Source organism: Cupressus sempervirens, chromosome 3 (assembly GCF_028749045.1).
Source record: "Cupressus sempervirens isolate cs-2001-9-10 chromosome 3, ASM2874904v1, whole genome shotgun sequence".
Classification (NCBI taxonomy): Eukaryota; Viridiplantae; Streptophyta; class Pinopsida; order Cupressales; family Cupressaceae; genus Cupressus; species Cupressus sempervirens.
Window position 1 is genome coordinate 554894432 of NC_143120.1, and position 24398 is coordinate 554918829.

General features: G+C 34.2%; 1 protein-coding gene across 2 annotated transcripts in view; it reads right to left on the reverse strand.

Moving 5' to 3' along the window:
- Positions 1–24398, reverse strand: part of LOC149567622 (nucleoporin (DUF3414)) — a 337999-nt gene that overhangs the window by 219946 nt on the left and 93655 nt on the right. For both annotated transcript variants that reach the window (XM_089820876.1, XM_089820877.1), the window contains exons 14-16: positions 18204–18326; positions 7189–7274; positions 6938–7048 (exon numbers count right to left, since the gene is read on the reverse strand). In XM_089820876.1, coding sequence (XP_089677002.1) covers positions 6938–7048; positions 7189–7274; positions 18204–18326 — 320 coding nt within the window. The remainder of the gene's footprint in view (positions 1–6937; positions 7049–7188; positions 7275–18203; positions 18327–24398) is intronic.

The following is a 24398-nucleotide window of genomic DNA, read 5'->3' on the forward strand; positions in this document are numbered from 1 at the left end:
TATTAAACATCCAGCTTGGAAAGAAGTTATGACAGAAGAATAGCAATCAATAATGAAAAATGATGTTTGGGAAATAGTTCCAAGGCCAAAAGGAAAATCTGTTGTTTCTTCCGAATGGATATTCAAAATAAAGCATGTTGTTGATGGGAGTATTGAGAAATATAAAGCCAGATTTATAGCCAGAGGTTTTTCTCGGAAAGAAGGGATTGATTATGAAGAAACCTTTGCTCCTGTTGCCAGATATAGTATCGTTCGAGCTGTCTTAGGAATTGTTGCATCTAAGGGATGGAAGGTACATCAGATGGATGTAAAGACAGCATTTCTCAATGGAAAGATTTCAGAAGAAGTCTATCTAGAGCAAACAGAAGGATTTGAAACCCATTATCCTAATGCCTTTGTTTGCAGACTCAAGAAAGCTCTTTATGGGCTTAAACAGGCTCCCAGGGTCTGTTACGAGAGGATTGACAAATATCTCACTGGCTTAGGATTCTCTAAGAATGAAGCCAATCCAAACTCATATTATAAAAGAGATAGAGATGGTATGGTTGTACTGATATTGTATGTTGATGATTTATTAATCACAGGTGATGATCATCTTCTAGATTAGTGCAAGAAAGATCTAACTAGAGAATTCGAGATGAAAGACTTGGGGCTTCTCCATTACTTCCTAGGATTGGAAGTACAACAAAATTCTGATAGTATCATACTGAATCAAGGAAAGCACACTTCAGATATCTTGAAGAAATTTGGAATGTGGAATTGCAAGTCTATGTCTTCTCCAATGGAGACCAATTTGCATAAACTTAAAAAAGCAGCTACAGAATCACCTCCAATAGATTCTACTCTCTACCGACAGATGATTGGGTCACGTATGTACCTAGTAAATACAAGACCTAATATTTTCTATGTTGCTCATGCCTTAAGTCAGTTTGTGTGAACCTAAGGAGATTCACCTAGTTGTTAAACACATTATGAGATACTTACAAGGCACTCTTAATTATGGACTCAAATATGAGAAAGTTCCTTTAGATTTGCATGGATTCACCGATTCAGATTGGGGTAGAAGTGTTAAAGACAGGAAAAGCACTTCAGGATGTTGTTTCAGTTTAGGATCAGCAATGATTTCATGGATATGTAGAAAACAGTCCTCAATAGCTCAGAGCTCCACAGAAGCAAACTACATTGCACCAACAATGGCCTCTCGAGAAGTGGTATGGCTGAGGAAGTTACTTGTAGGATTATTTGGGCAAGCCATGAATCCTACGATTATTCATTGTGATAATCAGAGTTCCATCAAGCTCTCGGTGAATTCAGTTTTCCATGACAGATCCAAGCATAATGAAATTCCTTACCATTATGTGAGAGATATGGTAGATAGGAATTCTGTAAAATTGGAATACATTTGTATTGCAGATCAGACAGCAGACATACACACCAAACCTCTATCTAGAGTACAGATAGAACATTTCAGGAGGAGACTTGGTATGGTTGAGTTGTAATCCATTTGTACTCTTTTGATTATTAATAAAATAATTTTATTTTGTCAAGCTATTGACTATTATGGGCTCCACCATTTGTATTCACTTGTATTCATTATTTTAAGAGGTGACGATCTCAGAAAATAATAAATACTCGTATGAAACATTATGAGAGGTGACGATCTCTTAGATAATGTGCTACACAATAGAGATCTACTGTAAGATCTAGACGAGTTCAAGATCATATTGTGATGTTGACATTGTTATGTTCATGGGTCACAAATTGGATAAAGAAAGTATCTTGGTATTCTCCAAGTTTATCCTGTATTCTAGTAGATCTTAAAACTCAGGATCATGTTATGATACCAATTTCTATGAAATCATAACTTGGATAAATGAAGAGATTACTCTTCAGATTTATCCTGTATAATATCACTAGTATTAGTGATTTGTCATATCACAGGTTGAAATAATATGACTTTGTAACATGTGTTCTATGATACCACATAAGAGATAGACAGATATAGAGTATTAATACTTGCTTACTTATTTGTATTGACGATAGCCAGATATAAATCTCTCTATAGGATTATCAGGTTAAGAGGGAGTGTTAAGATTCTAACCTAAATAATCCTACAAGTCTGACAGTACAGACCGTACCTCTCTTAGTGTTGATATATCTTAAGATTGGCATCTAAGATTTATACTTGCATATCCTACAGGTGTCGCCAACTTTCATAGGGATGTCTTTGTTTGTGTTTCGCTAAACTAATGTTTAGTTAATTAAATCCTAAACTAAGTCTCTTGAAATCACCGACTTAGGAAGAGGTATAATTAAATGTCAAGTGAAGGGTTATGTCCCTTAAGGGACACACCTTCTAGAAAGGTATATATTAGGTTGTGGATGCAGATTAGAGGACACACAATTCACAACAGTCTGCTCCTATAAGCATCTCACTTCCAACAATCAATAAGTCTGCTATATTATATATTATTAGTTTGGAAATAGAACATTCAATCTACATTCAAGATAAACCTTCAACAACAAACTTAATATTGATAATATTAAGAAGATCATTCTCAGCCAAACTCAGAACTGAATTATAAGTCTGATTCAAGACTCAGAATTTGCAGAACTTTACAGAAAGTTCAATTGTTTTTTTTTTTAGGGTTTTTCATGTTGAGTGATACCATGATTATTAGTTATGAATAATAATTCCATCTATCATGTTGAGTGATCCAATGATTATGAGTAATTGTTATAGGTCTATTAGGTTGAGTGATTCCATAATTATTAACAATGAGTAAATTGTTCTCTTAGTGTCATATTGAGAGATTCCATGAATTTTATAGGATCTATGTGATTATATTTTATTATTGACATTTTGGTTGCAGCCTTATATATCTGTTTAGCTAAAGATCTCTCTCTCGCTAAGATGGAGTGTTGGAGTTTGTAGCTACAGTAAAGATCTTTATCTCTGAGCATTAATACAGTTATGGTCCCCTTCAACTTAAAATGACTTTTACAATAAAATGTAATATTAAATATAATGATGTGTCATACAACATGAGTTGAAGCATTGAAATACGAAGAGTTGTATTTTAAAATAAAGAGTTATGTTTTGGAAATTGTAGAGACCTTCAGTTGGAATGTGAAGACTCTCTCTCTCTCTCTCTCTCTCTCTCTCTCTCTCTCTCTCTATCTATCTATCGCAACAACCGTAAGGCATTGTACACACTTGAATATTTTATGGTCAATAAAATGATATTTTCTTGTGTGGCTGGGTTTTTCCCTTCTTTGTAGAAGGGTTTTTCAGGATATCTTTTGGTGTTGATTGTATCTCTTTTATGGTTTCTTTATTGATGTTTATCATCTTAATTTTTTGGGCTCTATCTCTAACAAGAAATGCCTCCTAAGCTAACTCAAGTGCAACTGTCCAAAAATGAGCTACAAACAAAAAGGCTATTCTTCACATTCAGAGAATCATGGTAACCAAGTCGTTGGTGTTTGGGAAAAGGACAAAAGGGGCATATAGAGATAGTCTCCGACAAAGATGTAGTTGATGTAATTTGGGAAAGTGTGGATCCAAATCTTAAGTTGCTTAAAGACAAGAAACATCCACGACAAGTAGAATATTGCATCCCTAGCTAGAAGGATGCCATTCCCTTGATTTGCTAATGTGTTTTTTGAAACAAATACATAGAATTCAGATAAATTTAAAATTGAAATGAGATGAATAAATATCATTCAACAATTTGCATAGGCCAACCTTACCAAGTTGTTGCAGTTTTTTCTTGAGCCAAACTTAGAAGAGTTTAGTATAAAAATATTTGTTGTAGGTGAGGGCATTGATGAGATTATTTGTTGAAAGCATTGAAAAAATGCAAGTAATAACTTTTAAACAACTATGAGGATTTCCAATACAGGCAGGATGAAACCCGTCATTCCACTCAGCACTGCCTTATTCATGGATCTGAACAAGGCAATTGCACAGATCTGACACATTGAAGACAACACTACAGGAAAGTTTCGTAGTATCAATCACCTACTGATACCCATACACAGCATCACCTAGCTCTTACTACTTCATGGAGACACAAGATCTAGCAGAGGTAAAGGATAGCAATCATCTACAGGCCTACAAGATAGTTCTGATAAAACCATGACCAGCAAGATCTTGTTAGGTGTCCAACACAGCAACAAGCCTATTGATAGTTAAGTTAACATGAGTCTAAGCCCCATCATTACAGATTGACTGAAGAGTCGGACGCCATAACGATGTATGTGGTAAAGGAGTGACCACAAGAAAAAAGTTGAACAGCATGAACTCTTGTGCCCTATAGATACATCAAAATATATAAGCTTTCTGTTCCAAACAATCAGACATCTTTATTGCAGAATTGTGCATGTGAATCAAAAACGAATTCACAATTGGAGGAATCTGACATTTACATTGGGGGGCAATAATCTGAAGCTTGCTTTGTTAAGTTGATACATCAGTCTTGAATTAGTTAGAAGCTGCAACATTTGTTACTGTAAAGATTTTGCATTATATCCTACATGGCATATTTCACACTAACAAGCCTAAATAATGACAAGCTAACCAATAATCCTTTATGCAAGGTCCTCTCCATACTACATTCCATATAACTTGACACTGTCTTGAAATAGTGCATCAAACATTATATTCTCATTTTCCTAGCATGAGATTTCCTCTTCTTTTCTACTGCAGCTGACTGTATTAATAGTCAAAGAGTTTTAGTAGTTTAGTTTTACAAGTATAAACATCATCGAGCCTCCACCATACCCTCCTTATTCACAGCTTCACATTCACAGCCACATAATCATGCCCTTCACATAGAATTACATAATAATCGCACTGCCTCCTATTATCATAATCGCACTGCATCATGTTATCATAATCGCATTGCATCCGCACTTAGCATAGTCTCATACCAACCACATTTGTCTTAACATCATAACTAAAGCATGATTAGAAAGGTAACCTGTGATAAATGATTGCCATAATTATTAGAAAGGTAACTACTAAGAAATTGGAGAAGTTGCATGTCTTAGACCTACCTAAGGGTAGTAAAATACATAACATATTTCATGTCTCCTGCCTCAAAAATGCAATAGAACATTGTGATAGAACCTCACCTACAATTCCACCCCTTAATGACAATGAGAAATTGATCCTCAAACATGAAAAAATCGCTGTTAGTTGAGAGAGCAAATTGAGAAACCGATGTCAAGGAATATCTCATAAAATGGCAAGATTTGTTAGATGAGGATGCTAAATGGGAGAATGACCAAATTCTCCAGCATCCAAATCTTAAGTTGTTAGTGGGAAGGTAAACTTTAAAAGGGGGGGGGGGGGGGGGGGGGGGGGGTGATTGTCATAGACCCTCCACCATGACCTCCTTATTCATGGCTTCAAATTCACAGCTACATAATCATGCCATATCATTCATAGCATTGTCCATGCATATAGAATTACATCATAATTGCATGTAATCACATGCATTATATTATCATGATCAATTGCACCCACACATAGCACATTCTCATTACAATTGCACTTGTCTTAACATTTCATTAGTAAAGCATGACTAATAAGGTAATCTGTAATAAATGTTAGCCGCTATAATCATTACAGTGAAAACTGGCGACACTTCATTATTATTGTTATGGTGATGAGAGATGGCTATTCACTCGTGCCTCTTCCATGCATCATGCATTTTTAATGGAGAACGTATCATTTGCAAAGACACCATTATTGAATTCAGAATATAATATAAATTATATCCCTTCGTGGATTGCTATGTTTAGAGAATTGTATTGCCTTCGGCAACCATTATTGCAAGTCTCTATCAGCCATATCAGAGACAGCATCATATCTTAAGCATATTCACATAAAGATATACTATAGACGGCTTCAATTGTGTGGAGCATATCGATATCGATGCACTACAATAAACAACATTGTTATTGTACCCTGACAGCCTGCATATTTGCATGTGACCCATTGCATATCAGGGATAGCATTACCATCTTCTTGAGCATAGATTTATTTGCAATATCAGACACAGCCATCTTATACTGATATATTGTTATGCAATTATTATCATCATACAACAGCATATGCAATTGGAATTAATATTCGTACCATTATCAGTCATTATCAATTGAAAAGAGCATATGCATTGGGAACTAAGCATCATCTATTAGCATTTTGTTATCAGCAGCTTGTTATAATTGTGAATTGCAAGTAGTGTCTAAATTGTATAAAAATGGACATTACAACAAAATTTCAAGCATGCTTTATTTTTTGTATAAAACAAAAAAAAATCTGATTTACTTTGTAAGATGGCAAAATTATATTATTTAGATAAACAAGCTGAGATCGTTACTAGGCCTTAAGTGTATTTGAACCTTGCAATTATGTTTTAGTTCATGAACATTAGCAGTTCCTTTTCTTACAGCATATACTACACATCTTTCAAAGAAAATCATAATTTACCCTCATTAGTTGTATCCACATTATCTCTTGCAAATGGATATGAAAGATGTTAAACATGATATTCTTATATCACTTGTTAATATTTATCCCATTAATTAGATGGGACCCACTATAGCTAACAAGTAAATCATGAATAGGAAGGTCATTTAATTTGCAATTAGCATTTCACATTTTATTTTAAAATTATTTTTGTAGATAAATCTATAGATCCATATGGATGGTCACTTAACAATAGTATGCTTAGTGGTGAAAACATATCCAGTATGTCCCAATATAACAACTTAATTAACTAGCTTTTTGAGTGTGCTATTATCATATTATCTCAGTGACAAGTAGAGCATGGCAAGATAGCTGATTATGCATGCAGAAAAATATTGTTTGCTTCTATCAAAATGAATGTACAATTTAATCTGGAAGGACATAAGTTTGGTTTACCAATCAAAAAACTTGCATAGGATGGTGGTGCACAGTGCTACAAGTTTGGATCCATTACTGACGCACGCAGTATTGTTTATCAAATTGCAAACAATTTTAACAGTGTCAACCCTGCAAAGCACCAATTCAAAATTGCACTTAATGATGTACAGTTGATGGAATATCATAATTAGCCATGCAGCAAAGATAAGTGAATCAGAGAATCATAAAAGAATTACTAAAGGGTTACAAAAATCATATTGTAAGCATACTCCAGAGTCCTCTCTAAGAATCCATAACATCGAGCAGTCCGAACAACCAGAGAGCTATCAAGGTCCAGAAATTTCAATGTTAACGCCTACAGTGTACAAAGAATAATGAATTTAGTCTTCTACAATATGTCAAGTAAAACCCAAGGAATGCAAGACACAAGCATATAAAACCAACAACAGCAAGCAATTAAGAAAATCTACAAGTCAATTTTTATTTTTAAATAGTTTCTAGTCGTCAAATTGTCAAAAATGTATAGGAAGATTAAAACTAGAATAAAATAAGATTAGCTTGTATTGTCTGAAAAATAAAATTCAATCACATAGTTCTTTACCTATCCTAAATATATAGATGGGTCAGAAGAAAAGAATATCAGATAACATGGCACCAACCAATAAAATATAACAAAAATATTTGGGAATGAGGAGCTTTTAAAAGATCAAAACTCTGGAACACTATTCTCCATCTCCTTATTACAAAGAACTGTTTATAGCATTGTATTGATGAAACCTATTGATATTGCAATAGACACTTGTCCAAAAATTCTTAGAGATGTAGTTACTAGAAGGCAACACAAGATGGTATAAGTTCAATGTCTTGTTCATCTCAGCCTTATGATAAAGCACAAAAAAACTGCAACATAATCTATATTATCGCTCTCAAAAGATATCTAGATTTTTAAAATTTACATTTCTGATGTTAGTACTTCAAGAACAATAATTATATTTGGGAACTGTAAAATTCAAACTTGATTCACAAACATAGCTTGACATCAAATTGACCTTACAAATTAACAGTCTATAGTACCAATTTTAAATAACCTCAAATACAGAAAATATCAATTATGAATGTTTATATGCATCGTTGCAGGCTTCACTCAGAATGCATTTAATGCCTGGACAAGTTCACCCTAGATGTAGATATTGTTAGTTATCAGCCAAGTATCTACCCAAGCCTTTGGGTTCACTGAAATCTATACTGGTCGGCTCAAGCAACCAGGCAAAACCATAGGTGAGCCTACCCCTTCCCAACCAACAAACCAAAAGGAAAGAAGCTCAAAAATTAGCCTGAACACTTTTTAGAAGTGATTTCTAAGTCACTAAATAGTTAAAACACAGAACACATTCTGTACAAATTATATGTAATACAGCATACTAAATACGAGGAAATAAATTGGCAAACTGCTGAACCTAAAACTAGAACAGGCAAATTAACTGATATGATTCGAAGAAATTGGCAGACCAGAAGCATCTCTTTCTAGGGAGGATGCCTATATGATGTCCAAGTTGTTGTCATAAGCAAGGTCAGCCTGGATCAACAAACCTTTTTCAAGAGATGCTGCATGAAGCAAACTGTCAAAAATACTCCATTGTAGAATAGAGGAACGTAGGGCCATCAACATGTACATCATGACCCAATCGCACACCATGGGAATTCTTTTGTTTCTCATGCTTTTAGTGCTTTACATGCACTTCGGCTCTTACCTACCTCAAAAGTGGGTAGAATGACAAGCAACTTAATTTTTTATTTAATTTGTTGGCAAGGTGAGATCCATAAAAGATGGCTTCTCAACTAGCAATTGGATCTCAGCAATGTAGGCCCCTCAATAAATGATGAATTTTTGAGATTCTAGATCTTATAATTTATATACATGCAACATAGTAACTTACAACCATATCCCAACAAATAGCCTTTATCGCTATAGTACCCTAGTTTCTTTTACCTTGCATATGGGATATGAGCAAATACATAAAATCAACTCCTCAAATAGGCAACAATAGGATTTCCTCCACTTCAAAATTCTATAGGATATGAAACAACGTATATAACTATCCAATTCAAAAGGTAAACTGTACAACTGAATTCTAAAATGCGTAACCCCAAAATTCTACTTCAGATTTCAAGAGTGAAGCATATGACTATTCATCTAATCATAGTCCAATTCTTCAGCTTTACCACCCCATTGTGTTGACATTTACAATGAATTATGAAGTCACATTTACTTAATTAAAGTTTTTTAATTCCAAATTTTGTTCCATTATCAATTGAGAAAAAAACTATGTTCCCCGGGGACACATCCCCGGCCAAAAAACCCATGTTTCCAAGATGGGGACATCCCAGGGACGGGGAGATAGGTAAGGAATGTCCCGGGGATGTCCCCAAAATTTGCAAATCACCAAGGGATGTCTCTGAAACTCAGGGACTTCTGGGAAAGAAAAGGGAAACGACAGTACAGAAAGGGGACATCAAGAAGTCCCTTAACCGTACTGGCCGTCCCCTTTTTTTGTGAAGCTTAAAAGAAATTTAAAACAAAAAGCTTTATTTTGTATGTCCCTACTTGGTCGTCCAGTGGGCTCTGCATCTCCAAATGCCCTAAAAGGTCAAAAAAGATCACATTGTGGTTGTTTTGTCATTTGTTTGGATTTGCCTGTGAAGTTGGAATGTGTTGCAGCTGGCTAGGGTTTTCTTTTAGCAAGAAGAGGCGTTTTTTTGCTTCCAAGAGCTTGAGCAGCAGTCTACTTCATTTTTCTATATTTTGTTTTCTATGTTGAACTTGAACATGATGAAATTTTATGACAGCCCTGTAGCCTTTGGGCATATATAGATTTCCAAATTTTTATGATATTGTTCACTGCTAAACTTATATTTAAATATTTTTGTTCACATATTGATATGCATCTTGAAAATTAAGTACTGAGAGCGGTTATTATTTCCTAGATGGCATTCAAATGGTGTATGTTAAGGTTCTATAATGTTTAAATGACATACTTTGTGCTTAGTTTCATATGAATGACATGTATATTTGCAATTTTCAGTGTATATTTTAAAATTTCCCTATATATATAGCCATCCCTGTTTGCTGCCCCTGTCCCCAAAATCACCCAAAAAAATAAGTTTCTTTTTCAAGAAACCCTATTATTAAATTTCACAAATAATTGGCTTCTAGACTTCATGAATGACCCAACGGAGTTTCAAAAAAATCATTAGTACAAGTAAGCAGAGCATACATATATTCTTATCTTTTATTGCCTGATTACTCACTTAACCCATTTTGTTGACAATAAAATGGAAATATGCACTCACATTTTAAGCTAACTTATTTAATAGAGTTCTTGATAGTAACATAATTGTTCCACTATCAAACCTAAGGAATTATAATGTTCCCATTGCTTTATATTTGAAATTAAATTTCTCCACTGCTTGACTTGTGCATCTTGAAAGTGGTAGTAACGAATTCCTCATCACTCACTTTGCCTAAGATGTATAGCTGGACTTTTGTAGAAAAAACTATTGTATACATTATGCTTAGGAGAGGAAAAGGTGAGATAGTGGGAAATTGCAATCTTTGTTATCAATTGGCAACCTTAGATATTAACATGCCCTGATATATCGTCCTCGCCAATAGGCAAAAGATGAGCATGAAAACCTAGGAGAAGAAACCATGACAAATTTATAAGTGTCTAGCTATCGTCAACCACATCCGACATGTGTCCTATTTTGGTTAATATCTTTGCAGCATTTTGGTTATAATCGCATGTTTTCCATGCCAAAACTGTATTCCCTTGATTGAGTAATTTTCTGTGCTAAAAACTGAACACTAAAACTAGTCACATGACAGACATTAAAATTTTGTCCACTTTTTTAACAAAATGAGCCAGCACCCTCTCAAATACAGAACATGTTACTTCCTCCTAAATGTTAGAAGCACAATTGCTTTTGTTAATATCAATATACTTACATAAAAGTATCGTGTCAAGAGTTTTGATACACCACAATTAAAGATCCACTCATTCTTTGCAGTATTTTAAGATATTAAATTAATACAAGTAGCAAAATGTAATGTCCCCTTTTCGGAAATTAAGAATCCTGAAGTTAAATTCGTAAAATATTAAAATTTGGTTATTGAGAGCTTAATGTGGAATTTTTTTATATTGAAAAAGTTTAATCGACAATATGGATATCTTTCAACCTGAAAATCAGCCAACCCTCATTACTATACAAAAATGGAGGGAGGTGTTTTAACTATCAAAGGACAATAACCAAGAAGGGACTGCACATATTGTTATTTACATGAGCATCAAAAACAGCATTGGATTCAAAAAGCTCGACATTAACAAGAAAAGAAGTAAAACTAGAATTTATGATGACCATGCTCTGGCTGAATAGTAGTACCAACAGGTGCTGTTGCAGATACAAGACATGTATTTGGCCCCTTATTAGTATCCAAATGACATTTTTCCATAAGACTGCTAAGCTCATCAATTTTTGTTTGTGTAAGAAAACTTTGATATTTCTCAATGTACTACGTTGCCTTGACTTCATCTTTGTAGATTTGCAGAACTCCATCATGCATCAGCTTCATGAATCTAGACTTTGGAATCTCCAAGCAGAAGGATACTTGTGACATGATGTAAAAATGTATGAGTTTAAGATTAAACTCAATAGGGCACCTTTTGACATTTTGGAATATCTCCTTGTTCCTTTCCTTCCAAAGAAACCATAGTACTTCACCAGTAAGAGCAAACCAGAATCTGTTAAAAGATAAGTCAAAAGATCTCACGTAACTAGCCAAAATGTCACACCAAGAGAAACCAGTAATATTCTTCCAATCAATTGGAGAAACGAAGAAAATGGCCCAAACTTTAGTTACATAAATACAATCCAAAAAAACATGCTCGAAACTTTCAAGTTTATTACACAAATTGCATCTCACAGGCTCAACATTAATGGACGATATCACTAACTCAACAACAAGCTTCTTAATCAACAACCACCATCTAAAATGAATAACCTTAGGTTCACAGGAACCCTTCCAAAAATAATCAAAGAAAAAAAGCCAGTTTGAGAAAGGACAATCTAAACCCCTACAATTAACTAAACGTTATAACACAGAGTGATCAATTTTAAACATTCCATAAATTTGTTTACCAGAAGTGTTGTCAATAACAGTGCCATAATTTCATTTTATATTTCTGATAAAAGTATCACTATCCATGATTTTTCCAATTTCCTCCTTGCATATCACTGTGGATAGAAGAGTATAGGTCTTCCTTTGAGATTTGGGGATATCAAACTTACTGGTTATCTTATCCCATGACCCAAGCCTATTATTCACCATTAAATCATTGATCAGAGAAATACCTTTCTCATTTCATTTTTTGCAGAGCAACTCTAAGTAAGAGCAAGAGGTTTATTATTCAAATACAGACCTACCAGATTGATCTGTCAACAACAATATAATTAGGAGGTCACCTAGTGGCATTCCTATAGGAGATGAACTCCCTCACTTGTGACCATGCAGACCACAGGGAGGTAAACACTTTAGGCCAAACATCTTCATCTTAAAGTCTCCCATGATAATATCCCAAAACGGAATGTTAGCCCAGTGTTTACCTTTTTTAATTACAGACCGTTCAACATTGTTTCTCACAAGAACCTTCCAAGGTTCATTCCCCCAAAAAGCTTTGAATATCAATTTAGCTACAAGAGCAATACCTTGAATTCTAATATCTTTAATCCCCAATCCCCCCAACTGTTTGGGGAGGCAACACCACTCCCATTTAACACAATGTCTCTTCTTGGATCCCATGCCATCCAACCACAAAAAGCCTCTGATAATTTTTTCAAGCATACCAAAATAAGATTTAGTAAACAACCAAGTTGAAGCAAAATAAACATGATGGGAAGAAAGGATCTTCTGCACATCCTAATCTCTCCCAGCCAATGAAAGGGAGTGGATCTGCCGTCTAATATGTTTTCTATTAATCTTGTTGAAAATCCACTCCCACATATCAGCAAAGGAAGGTTCCAGAGAAAATGGAATACCCAAATATCTAGTAATAGTTTTAGGCCCAATCCATTTCCAACCCATCTTTGTTAACCAGCTAGGAGGTACCTCTTTCCATCCCATAATGGATGATTTGTGGGGGGCCACTTTGGCTCTAGAAACAATGCAAAAAAAATTAAGTCTATTGAAAGTCACAGAAAAGTTTTGTTCAGATAGTTCCAAATAAAAAGCAGTGTCATCCGCGAACTGAGCATTGATCAATTCCTCTGCATTAGGGAGGGTGATACCCTTAAAAGGATGCCCTAAGGAAGAATCCCTTAGTATGTTAAAAAAGCATCAGCAATAATCACAATTAAGGAGCGTGCAATAGGACAACCTTGTCTGATAGACCTCTATAGGATAATAGGGTTTGAAAATTCCCCATTCACCTCAACAACAGTAAATGAATCCTGAAACAGAATTTCAATCCATTTGCAAAAGTAAGAGGGAAAGCCAAAAGCTTTCAACATTCCAATGACAAAAGGCCACTCAACTCTGTCGTAAGCCTTCTCAAAATCAAGAAGGATCATAGCCACATCCTGCCCACTAGCCTTAGCCCAATTCATAGCTTCCCAACTAGTGAGAAGGTTCTCCAAAATATATCTTCCCTTTATAAAACCAGTTTGAGTGACTGAAACAATATTTTTTGTAATCTTTGCAATTCTTCTTGCCAACATTTTAGCAATAATTTTATATGACAAATTAAGCAGGGTGATGAGCCTCCAATTCTTAACTAGCGATCTATCCCCAACTTTAGGGAGCAACTTAATGACCCCTCCATTCACACTACTGCCCAAAGAACCAAATTCAAAGGCATCATTATAAAATAGCAATAGCTCTTCCCCAATCCATTCTATATTATCTTTATAAAATTCAACAGTCAGCCCATCCAGTCCTGGAGATTTGTCATTAGCCATAGCTTTGATAGCATCTTGAATCTCCTCTAAAGAGATTCTTCTATTAACCTTATCACGTTCACTTTCAGAAACCTTCTTAGGGAACATCTTCAAGCATTCTTTCAACTCTTTATGTTGATCTTGACCAAATTCTTAAGAGAACAATTCAGAGTAGAAACTGAAAAAAGCCTCCTTAATAACTTTTGGATCATTTGTTCTACCACCCTCCACCTGAATATCTTCTATCTTTTTTGCCCTTTGCTTAGCCCTAATAATGTCAAAAAATAATCTCGATCCTATATCTCCCTCTCTTAGCCAATTCATTTTTGCCCAAATCCTTTGCCCTTGGATCTTATATCTATGAAGAAAACCTAATTGGTGCTTAATATAAACCAAGTCATTCAGAAGAAATGGGTCATCTGGTTTATTCTGGATGACGAATTCTGCTTCATTTAATTTGATTTGAAGGTCATTCTCTTCTTCATTTCTATCCTTGGCCACTTTTTTCCCAATAATCTGATAAAAAAAAATTCCAGGATTCCATTGGTTGGCACCATTGTTTAACTGGCTTTAAAGATTGATTACACATTTTTGACAAGAATGTCACCATTCTAATAGCCTCTTTATTATCAGGATCCTTGAGTAATGAGGTATTTAACTTAAATACTTTACATCTATTACTCTTACAGTTAACATTTTCATCCTTATTTATCAGAATCCTTGCAGAAATAGGAGAATGATCCAACATCGCAGCAGGTGACACAATTATTGGAGAATGACCCTCTTCAATCTGAAACGAGAAAAAAGAAGATTCACAGTATACCCTGTCCAATCTGCAATAGACTATGTTCTGCCCTCCTTGATTATTACACCAGGTGAACCAAATGTCATTATACATATAGAACTTGATGAAATGATGTTTCAGTATAACATACATATAGCGTTGATATCAGTCGGGCTGTTCACTTCCTTGGCTGGCGTTAGGAATTTTCATGGTGATGTTGCGTTAAGGAACTGCATCTATCATTTAGCATGGCTTCTCCTCTCAATCGGCATAAGCAAGGTGATGTGCTACGGAAGAAATCAAGTTCCTCTATTGTCTAATTCTGGAAATTCAGTCCTTAAACATTTATGAGATTTTGTTTACCCTTTCTTAATACATTTACAAAGTAATTATGGAGTGAATTGCTAGAGTCAATATTTGCCTTGTACTCATTATATCTACTGAAATATAAATATAATCAAGAAACACAAGAACTTGTTCTTTGACACTGGTAATTCTGTCGGTCTTTGACACTGGTAATTCTGTCGGAGCCTACTTGGAGTCTTTACAAAAGCTGCCTGCCAATTGCACAATAGACAAATTCTCATGAGTTGGCAGTGACATGTCGACCAGCTCCAAGTCCCCAGCAGATTCACCTTAGCCTATTAAGACCTTCAAAATAGGCTAAGTGTTTGGACAGGATATTAGTACGAGGTGGGGAACATGACAATAACTCCTTTGTTTTCTTTTTACTTTGAAAGCCGTAATAACTATTATATGCACATTTTTTCTTTTTTTTGTAGTTTCATTTGTAGGCATTAACATAGATGATATACTTAGGAAATTTTATCTTAGTATTTCTAGTTTTCTACTTTAAATATGTATGCAGTCTGTTGGTTTTCATGTACATAGTCATCACACGAGACTTTGCACCCTGCTGCCACTGTAGAACGACACTCAAAAATAATTAGAATTATTACATCATACTATAAAGAACAAGAGATCCTCTGAATAGTTTCAAATTGTACGGTGGCAAAACATATGCAAAAATATCTACACTTGCTTGAGTCAAACAATATTGGAGTTCAACATTCTATAATAGAGACTACAGAAAATTGTTCGCAGATGTAGAGTCAACTAACCTCAATGTGTTCAACATGCTCATGAAAAATGGATTTCGAACATGTTTCCCTAATTACTAAATAATAAAACTAAAGGTTATCTCTAGTACACCCAATCTTGATAAGATGACAAGTTTCCAATCCACTTTACAAATAGCTCCACCGATTGTATGTTCTTCTACTTCTGGGAAGAGCAGGCAATAGTAGTTTTCTTTTTACTTGCCCAAGATATCAAACCAAACTCCTAAATAAAAATGATTTTAAACTAGACCTTACATCATAGAAAGAACCAACATAGTCCACATTTATGATCTTCTCAACGAAAAATGTCCACTCTATGTACATGCCAACCCAGTTCTAATGTGCCATAGATGTGCCTTCTCACTTTGTTGCTTTCCAATGTGAAACCTTATGTTCTTCCATAAGTCATAGTGTTAAGCTTCTTTCCATTTTGCTGAAACACGAATGCATAATATCTATAGAATTTGAGGTCTCATCATTAATTGCATGTTCTTGAAAAAGCAAATTCACCGACTCCTCAATTGACAGTTTCTCCTAACCATGTTGAGCCTATGACAGATACATTAGGAAGAAATGCTCTCAAAATGATATGTACAAGGGTCCTATGACATAATCTCCCTTTACATTTGGTGTAGTGTCCTCAATTCAGCAACATTGTTTATCTTGATTCTTAACGATTACTTATTTATTATTTTTTACAAAACAATAAATAAAGGACATTTATAAATTAATATAAAATGAAAATCCAAAACTCCAAATTTGAACATTCATTATGCATGTGAAGAAGTCCCACCTTTAAATGTTATGGCACCAAAATTGACTAGTTCTGACATTATGACAAATGCTAAAGCATTGGGACAGAACGAAAACAAAAGCAAGAAGATAGGCAATCAGGAGTCAAAGATGATACAAGACTCGCACCACAGGTTGGGTGTTGGGGATTGCACAACAGGCATGCTGGTAAAGCCTGGCCTGAATGTGTAATAAATACAAAGGAAGAGCAGGGGAAAGATGGAAGGCGTAACAGGTTCCTAAGAATGTGGTGCTTAACACACCTCATTGCTCAAGGGCATTTGTCAATTCAACGGAGAGAGGTTCTTGTGAAGATTTCCTGAGCAAGTGGGTATCTTTAATGCTACCCCTTTGGGAAGATAAAACAGTAACTTCAATCTCAAATTCTTCGGCATCCCTAAACACGACCTTCAAGTTATAACGATGCAAAATTGACTACATTCAACAAATTGAAGAAAAGAAGCTGCTGATTTCTAGTAACTTTGTTAATCGCAAATGATTCTTTCTCTGGAATTCCTACCTCTCAAGAGCATATGTGTAACATTGATTGATATAAGGCTTGAACAATCTTCTTGCTTCCGAGAGTCAAACATCTCAAAGTCATACTTGCAAACCATGAACTTTAAGGTTGAAAAAATCAATTCCATGAGCACCCAAAAACCAAATCAAATAGATTGCAACTGGAATGATGTAGGTAGATCGGGATAGTTTGCACTCTAAAGAATAGATTGGACACAAAACGTGTGCAAGAAATATCAATTTTAAATGATGATAAAACCACCCATAATCAAAAAAACAGTAATAACTAAATACTATCATTTGCTTGAGTCTGCCAAACATGCATTTTGCTTTCACAAGACGTCCAAATTATCAATTCCGTTATCAAGCCCTTAGCACTCTGAATCCCATACCATATGGAACAAAAATAAATTCATCATCACCAATAGCACTAAAATCATTTGGTTGGAAAAGAACAATTGTATGCTTCTAACACACGAAGTTGGGTGGGCTGTATTTCTCGCCAAAAAAAAAATATTACTGAAATAACCCAGTCTACTAGCTTTATTTTCCTTTTTTTTTTAGGTGGGAGTGGGCGATATCTAGGCATCCCTTCATTTGGTTCAAGATATCTTAGGAATTCCCTATGGCATTCCACTGTGTTTTCTGCATTACAGAGACAATTAGCCCATCTAATTGATGGTACTGTTAAACTCTAGGAAATGCACCTTAAATTCTCAAACACACTGCACCATATAACATGAAATGTTTGCATACAACCAATCTGCACTTCCACTCCAAACGTGTAAAACGAGCATCTAGCAATAGTGACCGAGCAAGAATTCAGTGTGAGATTTAAATGGATGTGCAAACAAGAAAGTTTGATATCTAACTAGAATATATTAAACCTGGTGAAATAAGTAAAGAATTATTCTCTTATGATATTAAGAATACCAATTATAAAAATATATCATCTAAAGAAAATAGTTATAATATGAAAGGAAATAATCTTGCCCACATTGCAACCAGTAGAAATTCGATGCCTTTGGATGGCACAAAAAAGTTTTGTGAATTGAAAAGCCACGTGCATAATGCTCACCTTATTGAACTTCAACATTTGATTAAGTAGTCCTAGGCTTCCTAGCAGCTCTTCATATTCTTGATTGCATGAAAAGTGTTGCATCATTCTCAAAAGTACAACCAATACTCCAGGATGCAATGTCTACAAAAAATGGAAAACAAAAAGGAGTGTAAATTTTTATACTATAATATCCATAGCAAAATGAAATAAGAAATAAGCACCATCTTAATCCAAACATACATACAAAATAAGGCAAAAACACATCTCACAGTTACTGTGAGAACTATAAGCAGTCCTTTTCATGAAATATGTCTGATTAGTTTTCCTTGAGATAATTTTCCATATTACGGGTACAGTAAGTTCCTCACATGAGAATGAGACAATGTTTACACCTAAAGGATACTAGTTTGATTATGTGGGCAACCCTCTATTTTGTTGTTTAGTACAATATACAATGCACTTGCAAGTACTTGCAGGCCAGACATGGCCACGAGTCACTCATGGTAAAACTCCCCCATGAGTTTTGCAGTAAAATTGCATTGATTTTTGGTAAAAAAATCATTAGAAAAAACAATTAGGATCAGCCAATAACTCGTTGAAAGAAAACATATATGAGAATTTTAAAAACCCTAATTTTTTGAAGTTCTTTTTCATATGGTGAGAAACTAAGATATATCTGATGTGTGACTTCTCAATGATGGAGATGTGTGGCAATTGCCAACTCTAGATCAGCTTCATGAGTCATAACTTTTATCAATGGTTCATGATGAGTAAATTTTACTAGTTCAGAAAACCAGTGATGGAACTGCAATGCTATTTTCGATAACATTTGTAAGTGCAATGGTATTTTCAATAACTTTTGAAGTGCCTGGTTTTGAGATAATTTTGTCTTAGTTGTTTATTTGAATTATATGATTTGATAAAATGTAAAAACATCATCCATTTCAAAATATATATAAATTTAGAAGTATTTTGAAATTTAATATATAAATTAAAGTATTGATTTTATATTAAAATTATTACGATAATAGATAGCTTCTTTAATTAGTTAATGGTTATCTATTTGTAATCTATTGTAAATATTCGAATGTTTCAAATATTTAGTTAGGTTGTAGATAATTGTTTGTTTTCTTTCAGCTAGAATAGAAAATTTCTATTCTTTACAATCATTTCCTAAGGAAACATCGTCTCATTCTTTTGTATATATTGACCTCTTAGTCTCTCTTAATATCAAGCAAGTATTTTACCAATTACATCATAATATGGTATCACAGTAGGTCAATGGGATTTCATAAAATTTGGCAAAAATTTTAAGTAAATTCGAGCCTCTTTTGTTTCGGAATTTTTTCCAAAAATTTACTTTTTAAGTTTTTAGAAATAAAAAATGTTGGAGGTATTTTAAAAATATTTTGTGGTTCGTCTTCGAGAATTTTCGCTAGAAATTGCAAGCCTAGTTAAGGGCTTTGATCCTGTGATTTTTTGGTTGCAGCAAAAGTCTCTCATTTTTTAGAGTTTGCATGTACTTGCATGTTGCTTGCATGTGTTGATTTACCATTCAAAGTCTCGTGTTATGTCACCCTTAAAAATTCTGGTGGGATTTCATAATTTTATCCCTTAAAAATTCTAGTGGGATTTCATAATTTCATCCCTTAAAAAATCTCTTATGGGTTTCTATAATTTTTCCCTTATAAATTTCTAAATCTATAATTCGCAAAGTTGCATGGGATTCCTTGGTGGGTTCATAATTTTTTCCTCAACAATTATTTGGTAGGTTTTATCGTTTTTCCTCAAAAATGAAGCTCTGCATTCTATTATCCATGTCTCGGATTCTATTTGTTTTTTATTGATTTTTCACCTCTAAAATCATGTTGGTTTTGATCAATTTTTCACCTCAAAAATTGTGTCAAGTTTTTCTAATTTTTCTCCTAAAAAATCATGGCTTTTTGCAATCTATTTTGGGGCATCATGCTCATCTGCAAAATTTGGAGGGTTCACTGATTTTTCCTCAATATCTTTCTAGTTGTTCTCAATGTTTGTCTCTATCTCTAGGGAAGAGCAACTTCGTTATACAACATCAGGTTGGATATTTTATGGTGATCTAAAGTCAAATGTTTTGTTGATTCAGGGAGGGTAAGTGGCGAACTCATCTCAATGACAAAGTCAATGGATGGCTCTTGTCTCTTGTTGCAAAGCATTCTGAAGAATGGGTCACCCTTCTCTGTACTTTTGGCTTCTTGGTCATTAACATTTTGCAAATCCTAGGGGGTTCTGAATAGCAACGAAATGTTTTGAAGAATTTGTGACCAAAAGACATCAATTAGACAAGGACCATTAAGGGAGGGTATTAGAATATTATAATGTTTCTTTAAATGGTCATCTTAGTTAATTCTTTACTTTATTAAGTAGTTTCTATTATTGTCTTTAATTCACAATTGTTTCTTTTAGAAACATCGTCTTTGTAAATCTATAACAAAAGCTTTCATCTGCTTTGTTTAATACAACTACAACAACATTGATCTATGTGTTCAGTTTGGGATCTAGTGTCGTCACATGGACTGGTAAGAAGCAACAGGCGGTTTTTCTCTAGGTTGAATACAGAAGGACAGTCAAGGCAGGTTGTGAAGTTGTTTGGCTCCGTTGGGTGCTTGGGAATATGCAAATATCACCAGCAGGACCAACCGCTTTGTTTGTTGATAACGAAAGCATTATCAAATTAGCATGAGATCCAGTCTTCCATGAATGAATTAAGCACGTGGATGTTCACTGTCACTACATACGAGAGTTGGTTGAAGACAGTACAATAGACTTGCAGTATGTTCCTACCATGGATCAGACTGCAGACATTCTCACCAAGCCTCTTGGTCCTGATAAATTTGTCAAATTCAAAGGACTACTTGGTGTTGTGGATAGATTAACCATTAAGGGAGGTATTACAATAATTGATAGCTTCTATTATTAGTTAATGGTTATCTATTTGTAATCTATTGTAAAGATTAGAATGTTTCTAATATTTAGATAGGTTGTATATAAATTGTTTGTTTTCTTTCAGCTAGAATAGAAAGTTTCTATTCTTTACGATCGTAATAAAAATAATGTTAATGCTTGTTTATAAAAATTTTAAATTTTCTTATGAATACAATGATGTAGTTGTATGAATTATGGACCTTTCAAGTTTAGTTTTAAAGATTGAGGGCATTAATTTTGTAAATATTTATTTTAAAGTCAACTTTATTAATTTTTATGAGACGTTTTTTAAGGAATATCTCTATTCTAGAGGATATTTCAACCCAACCTCATATTCTATTTTAGGCCTACAAAATGTATTGAACTCTAATTTATTCAGAGGTTGCAGTTGTATTTTGGTCTATGTATTTAACTCAAACTTTGATTTGTATATGATGAAAATCAGTGTATGTTCTCTAGATTTAGTGTATATCCATGTTTTAAAAATATTTTTTGAAATTATACACTTACAAATGTTCAATAGATATGACGAGTTATTGCTGATTTTTTTCTAACTTTTTTGGCTAGTATCAAATTTTTTAAAACTTGGGCCACCCAAGTCATTGTCAAGTCTGAGTTTTTCAACTATACAATATATCATAGTTCCAAGAATCACGGCGATTCATGCGATTCACGCGATTCGGCGATTCGATTCAAGCCAAACGATTTTTTGTGAATCGGTGAATCGAATCAGCGATAAAGGGTTTATGAAATAAGTTACTTACTAAATTTCAAGGGTTTTTTAAATTTTCCGATTCATGGCCGATTCGATTCCAATTCATGGCCGATTCACGATTTGATTCGGCCTTGCCGATTCCGATCCGATTCCGATTCTTGTTACTTTGCAATATATCACCAAAGATTCTGATTTCATATTTTTGGCAAAAGTTCTTTGAAAAACTTCTAGGCAACTTCAGAAACATATTCTAACATTCAAAAAGACTTTCAGTGACAATAATAACCTAGAAAGAATGCTGAAATTGGCAGTTAGAGAAGTCTAGGATAAGAGAATCGGGATACTGCAAGTTACAAGCATACAGAAGGCAATATATGTATCATTTTTAAGATTGTAAGTGTGCCACTTTGGCTTGAAAACTGATTCCACAAATAATATTTGTGAGACCAATGCACTATCATTCCTTGCAACTTCATGAAATTTTACAAAGCTCTGACACTCCCAGATAGAAAACCAATATATATTTTATGTGAACCATCAAGCTTTGTCATAACTTGTCAATAAAACAGAAATTCATGCCTGTGTGATTATTTCAAATTAAAGAGTTTACATTTATGACAGTGGCTTAACTATTGAAGTGACACGTTATTGCTAACAAACTACCAAAAATTGAATCAGTTGAGATGGCTACAAGAATCAATTATTGTTTAGAATGGGCAAAAAGTTTTGGATGCATTGCAACCTAATGGCATGGTCATATAAGTGATGTTCCTGATGCAAATAAGAGCTACAAATGACATATCACAGGCTGAGAAAAGAAAAAATAAAGAATAACCTTTCATTTATTTAGTGGACTGTTACAAAAATAGAACCAAATCAGAAACTTGCTAAAGTTGAATCTCGTTAGAATATCATTAAGGATACCAAAGATTGCATCAGCGTGGCCTGTTAATACAAAGAAAAAAATTTCTAGTGTCACTCTAATAGGCTATCCAAGTTGGAAGATGCTTAAAAACCAATCATCAGATAACAAATTTGTGAGCGTGCAGGCAAATCAATGAATCATTAAGACTTGACTTTATACCCTCGAATATATTTCGATCCCCAAAGTTGCTCATAAAAGGAGCCTAGACTTCATAGAATTATCAAAAAACCCATTAAAACTTCCCCAATGCAAGCACATTCCAGTTGCTAAAACGTACAATGAGTAAAAGCAAGAAGTTTTGAAAGTATGCCCAAAAAGTACACAACTAAATGTTTATAATTTAGAGCATGAGTATAAATAGATGCATTATTTTTCTACGCTAGGTTGTTGCATTAATCCCTGTTGACATTGACTAGTGATGTCAGAATTTTCAGATTTTGTTGTTCACTGCTGTATCCAACCATAAATCTTGCCATTCACATAGAAAGTATTATATTGTAATATCCCTTGAATTTCAACACTCAAGATGATGATTAAACCCTGAAGGAATATTGTCGAACACTTAGCACATAATGTCTGATCTTACTGAATAGAGTTTCTGATTGCCCTGTTCTGATTTTATTTGCTGCAATGGTGTTTTTACAATACTTCTATAATGCAAATATATTTACGATGTAATAGGGATAATATACAACTGTTTTTGACCCATCACATACCTATAAGAGACTGTAAGTAACTTGTACAGCTACTTGTCATATCGTCAAACACTTCCCATACATCCTGAGATAGTTAATATTATTACTCACCTACAGCCACTAGGCATTAATGCAAACATTTGGCATGCAAACATAGTTTCAATCCTTCTTATTCAACCTGAAATATTGATATTTAATGGACCGATTATAAATTCAGAGAAATTAGATTTACAGTGCTCAAATTAAATGCATATGAAAAACTATTTGAAAATTATTTAGTAAAAGTTGTGACTGTTCACATGCATCAAATGATCCTTAAATTTGAAACGCTGCTTCCTCCCAACTGATTATTAGCTGACACCAAAGCATAATAATTAAGTCTGAAGGCACTCTATTAGCCAAGTGCGTCTGTTCTTCTGTCAGGCACTGCCAAATTTATCAGACCAGCCTCTAAAATGACTACTGCACCTCTATATGACCAGCAACTATTAAATCTCTGATTATACCCAAACAGGATGGCAGGGTCGATGCTCTGATACCAATGTAATATCACATATGGATACTTACCTTTTTTTCTCATAAACAGATTTCAACATATAATAGATAACTTGTGCAAACCCAACCAGCAATGTAAACCAGCAAATGAACCAATAATGCTCATTAAAATCTTCAGATTTAACACATCAAATTTGCTATTGTATTATGAATCAGCAATACAATAACATGCATAGAGTCCAATATTACAAACAGCAATAACAGTAATATTGTAAACATATAAAAGAACCTGAAGAACCAGCATGAACTTTGTCTTGAATCCACTGCAATGATGAGTAGGGCTACGTCCAATCCACCAATGATGGCCTGAAGGTTTGCATCCTTAGGCCTCAAATGGACAATGTACACTCTTCCAATGT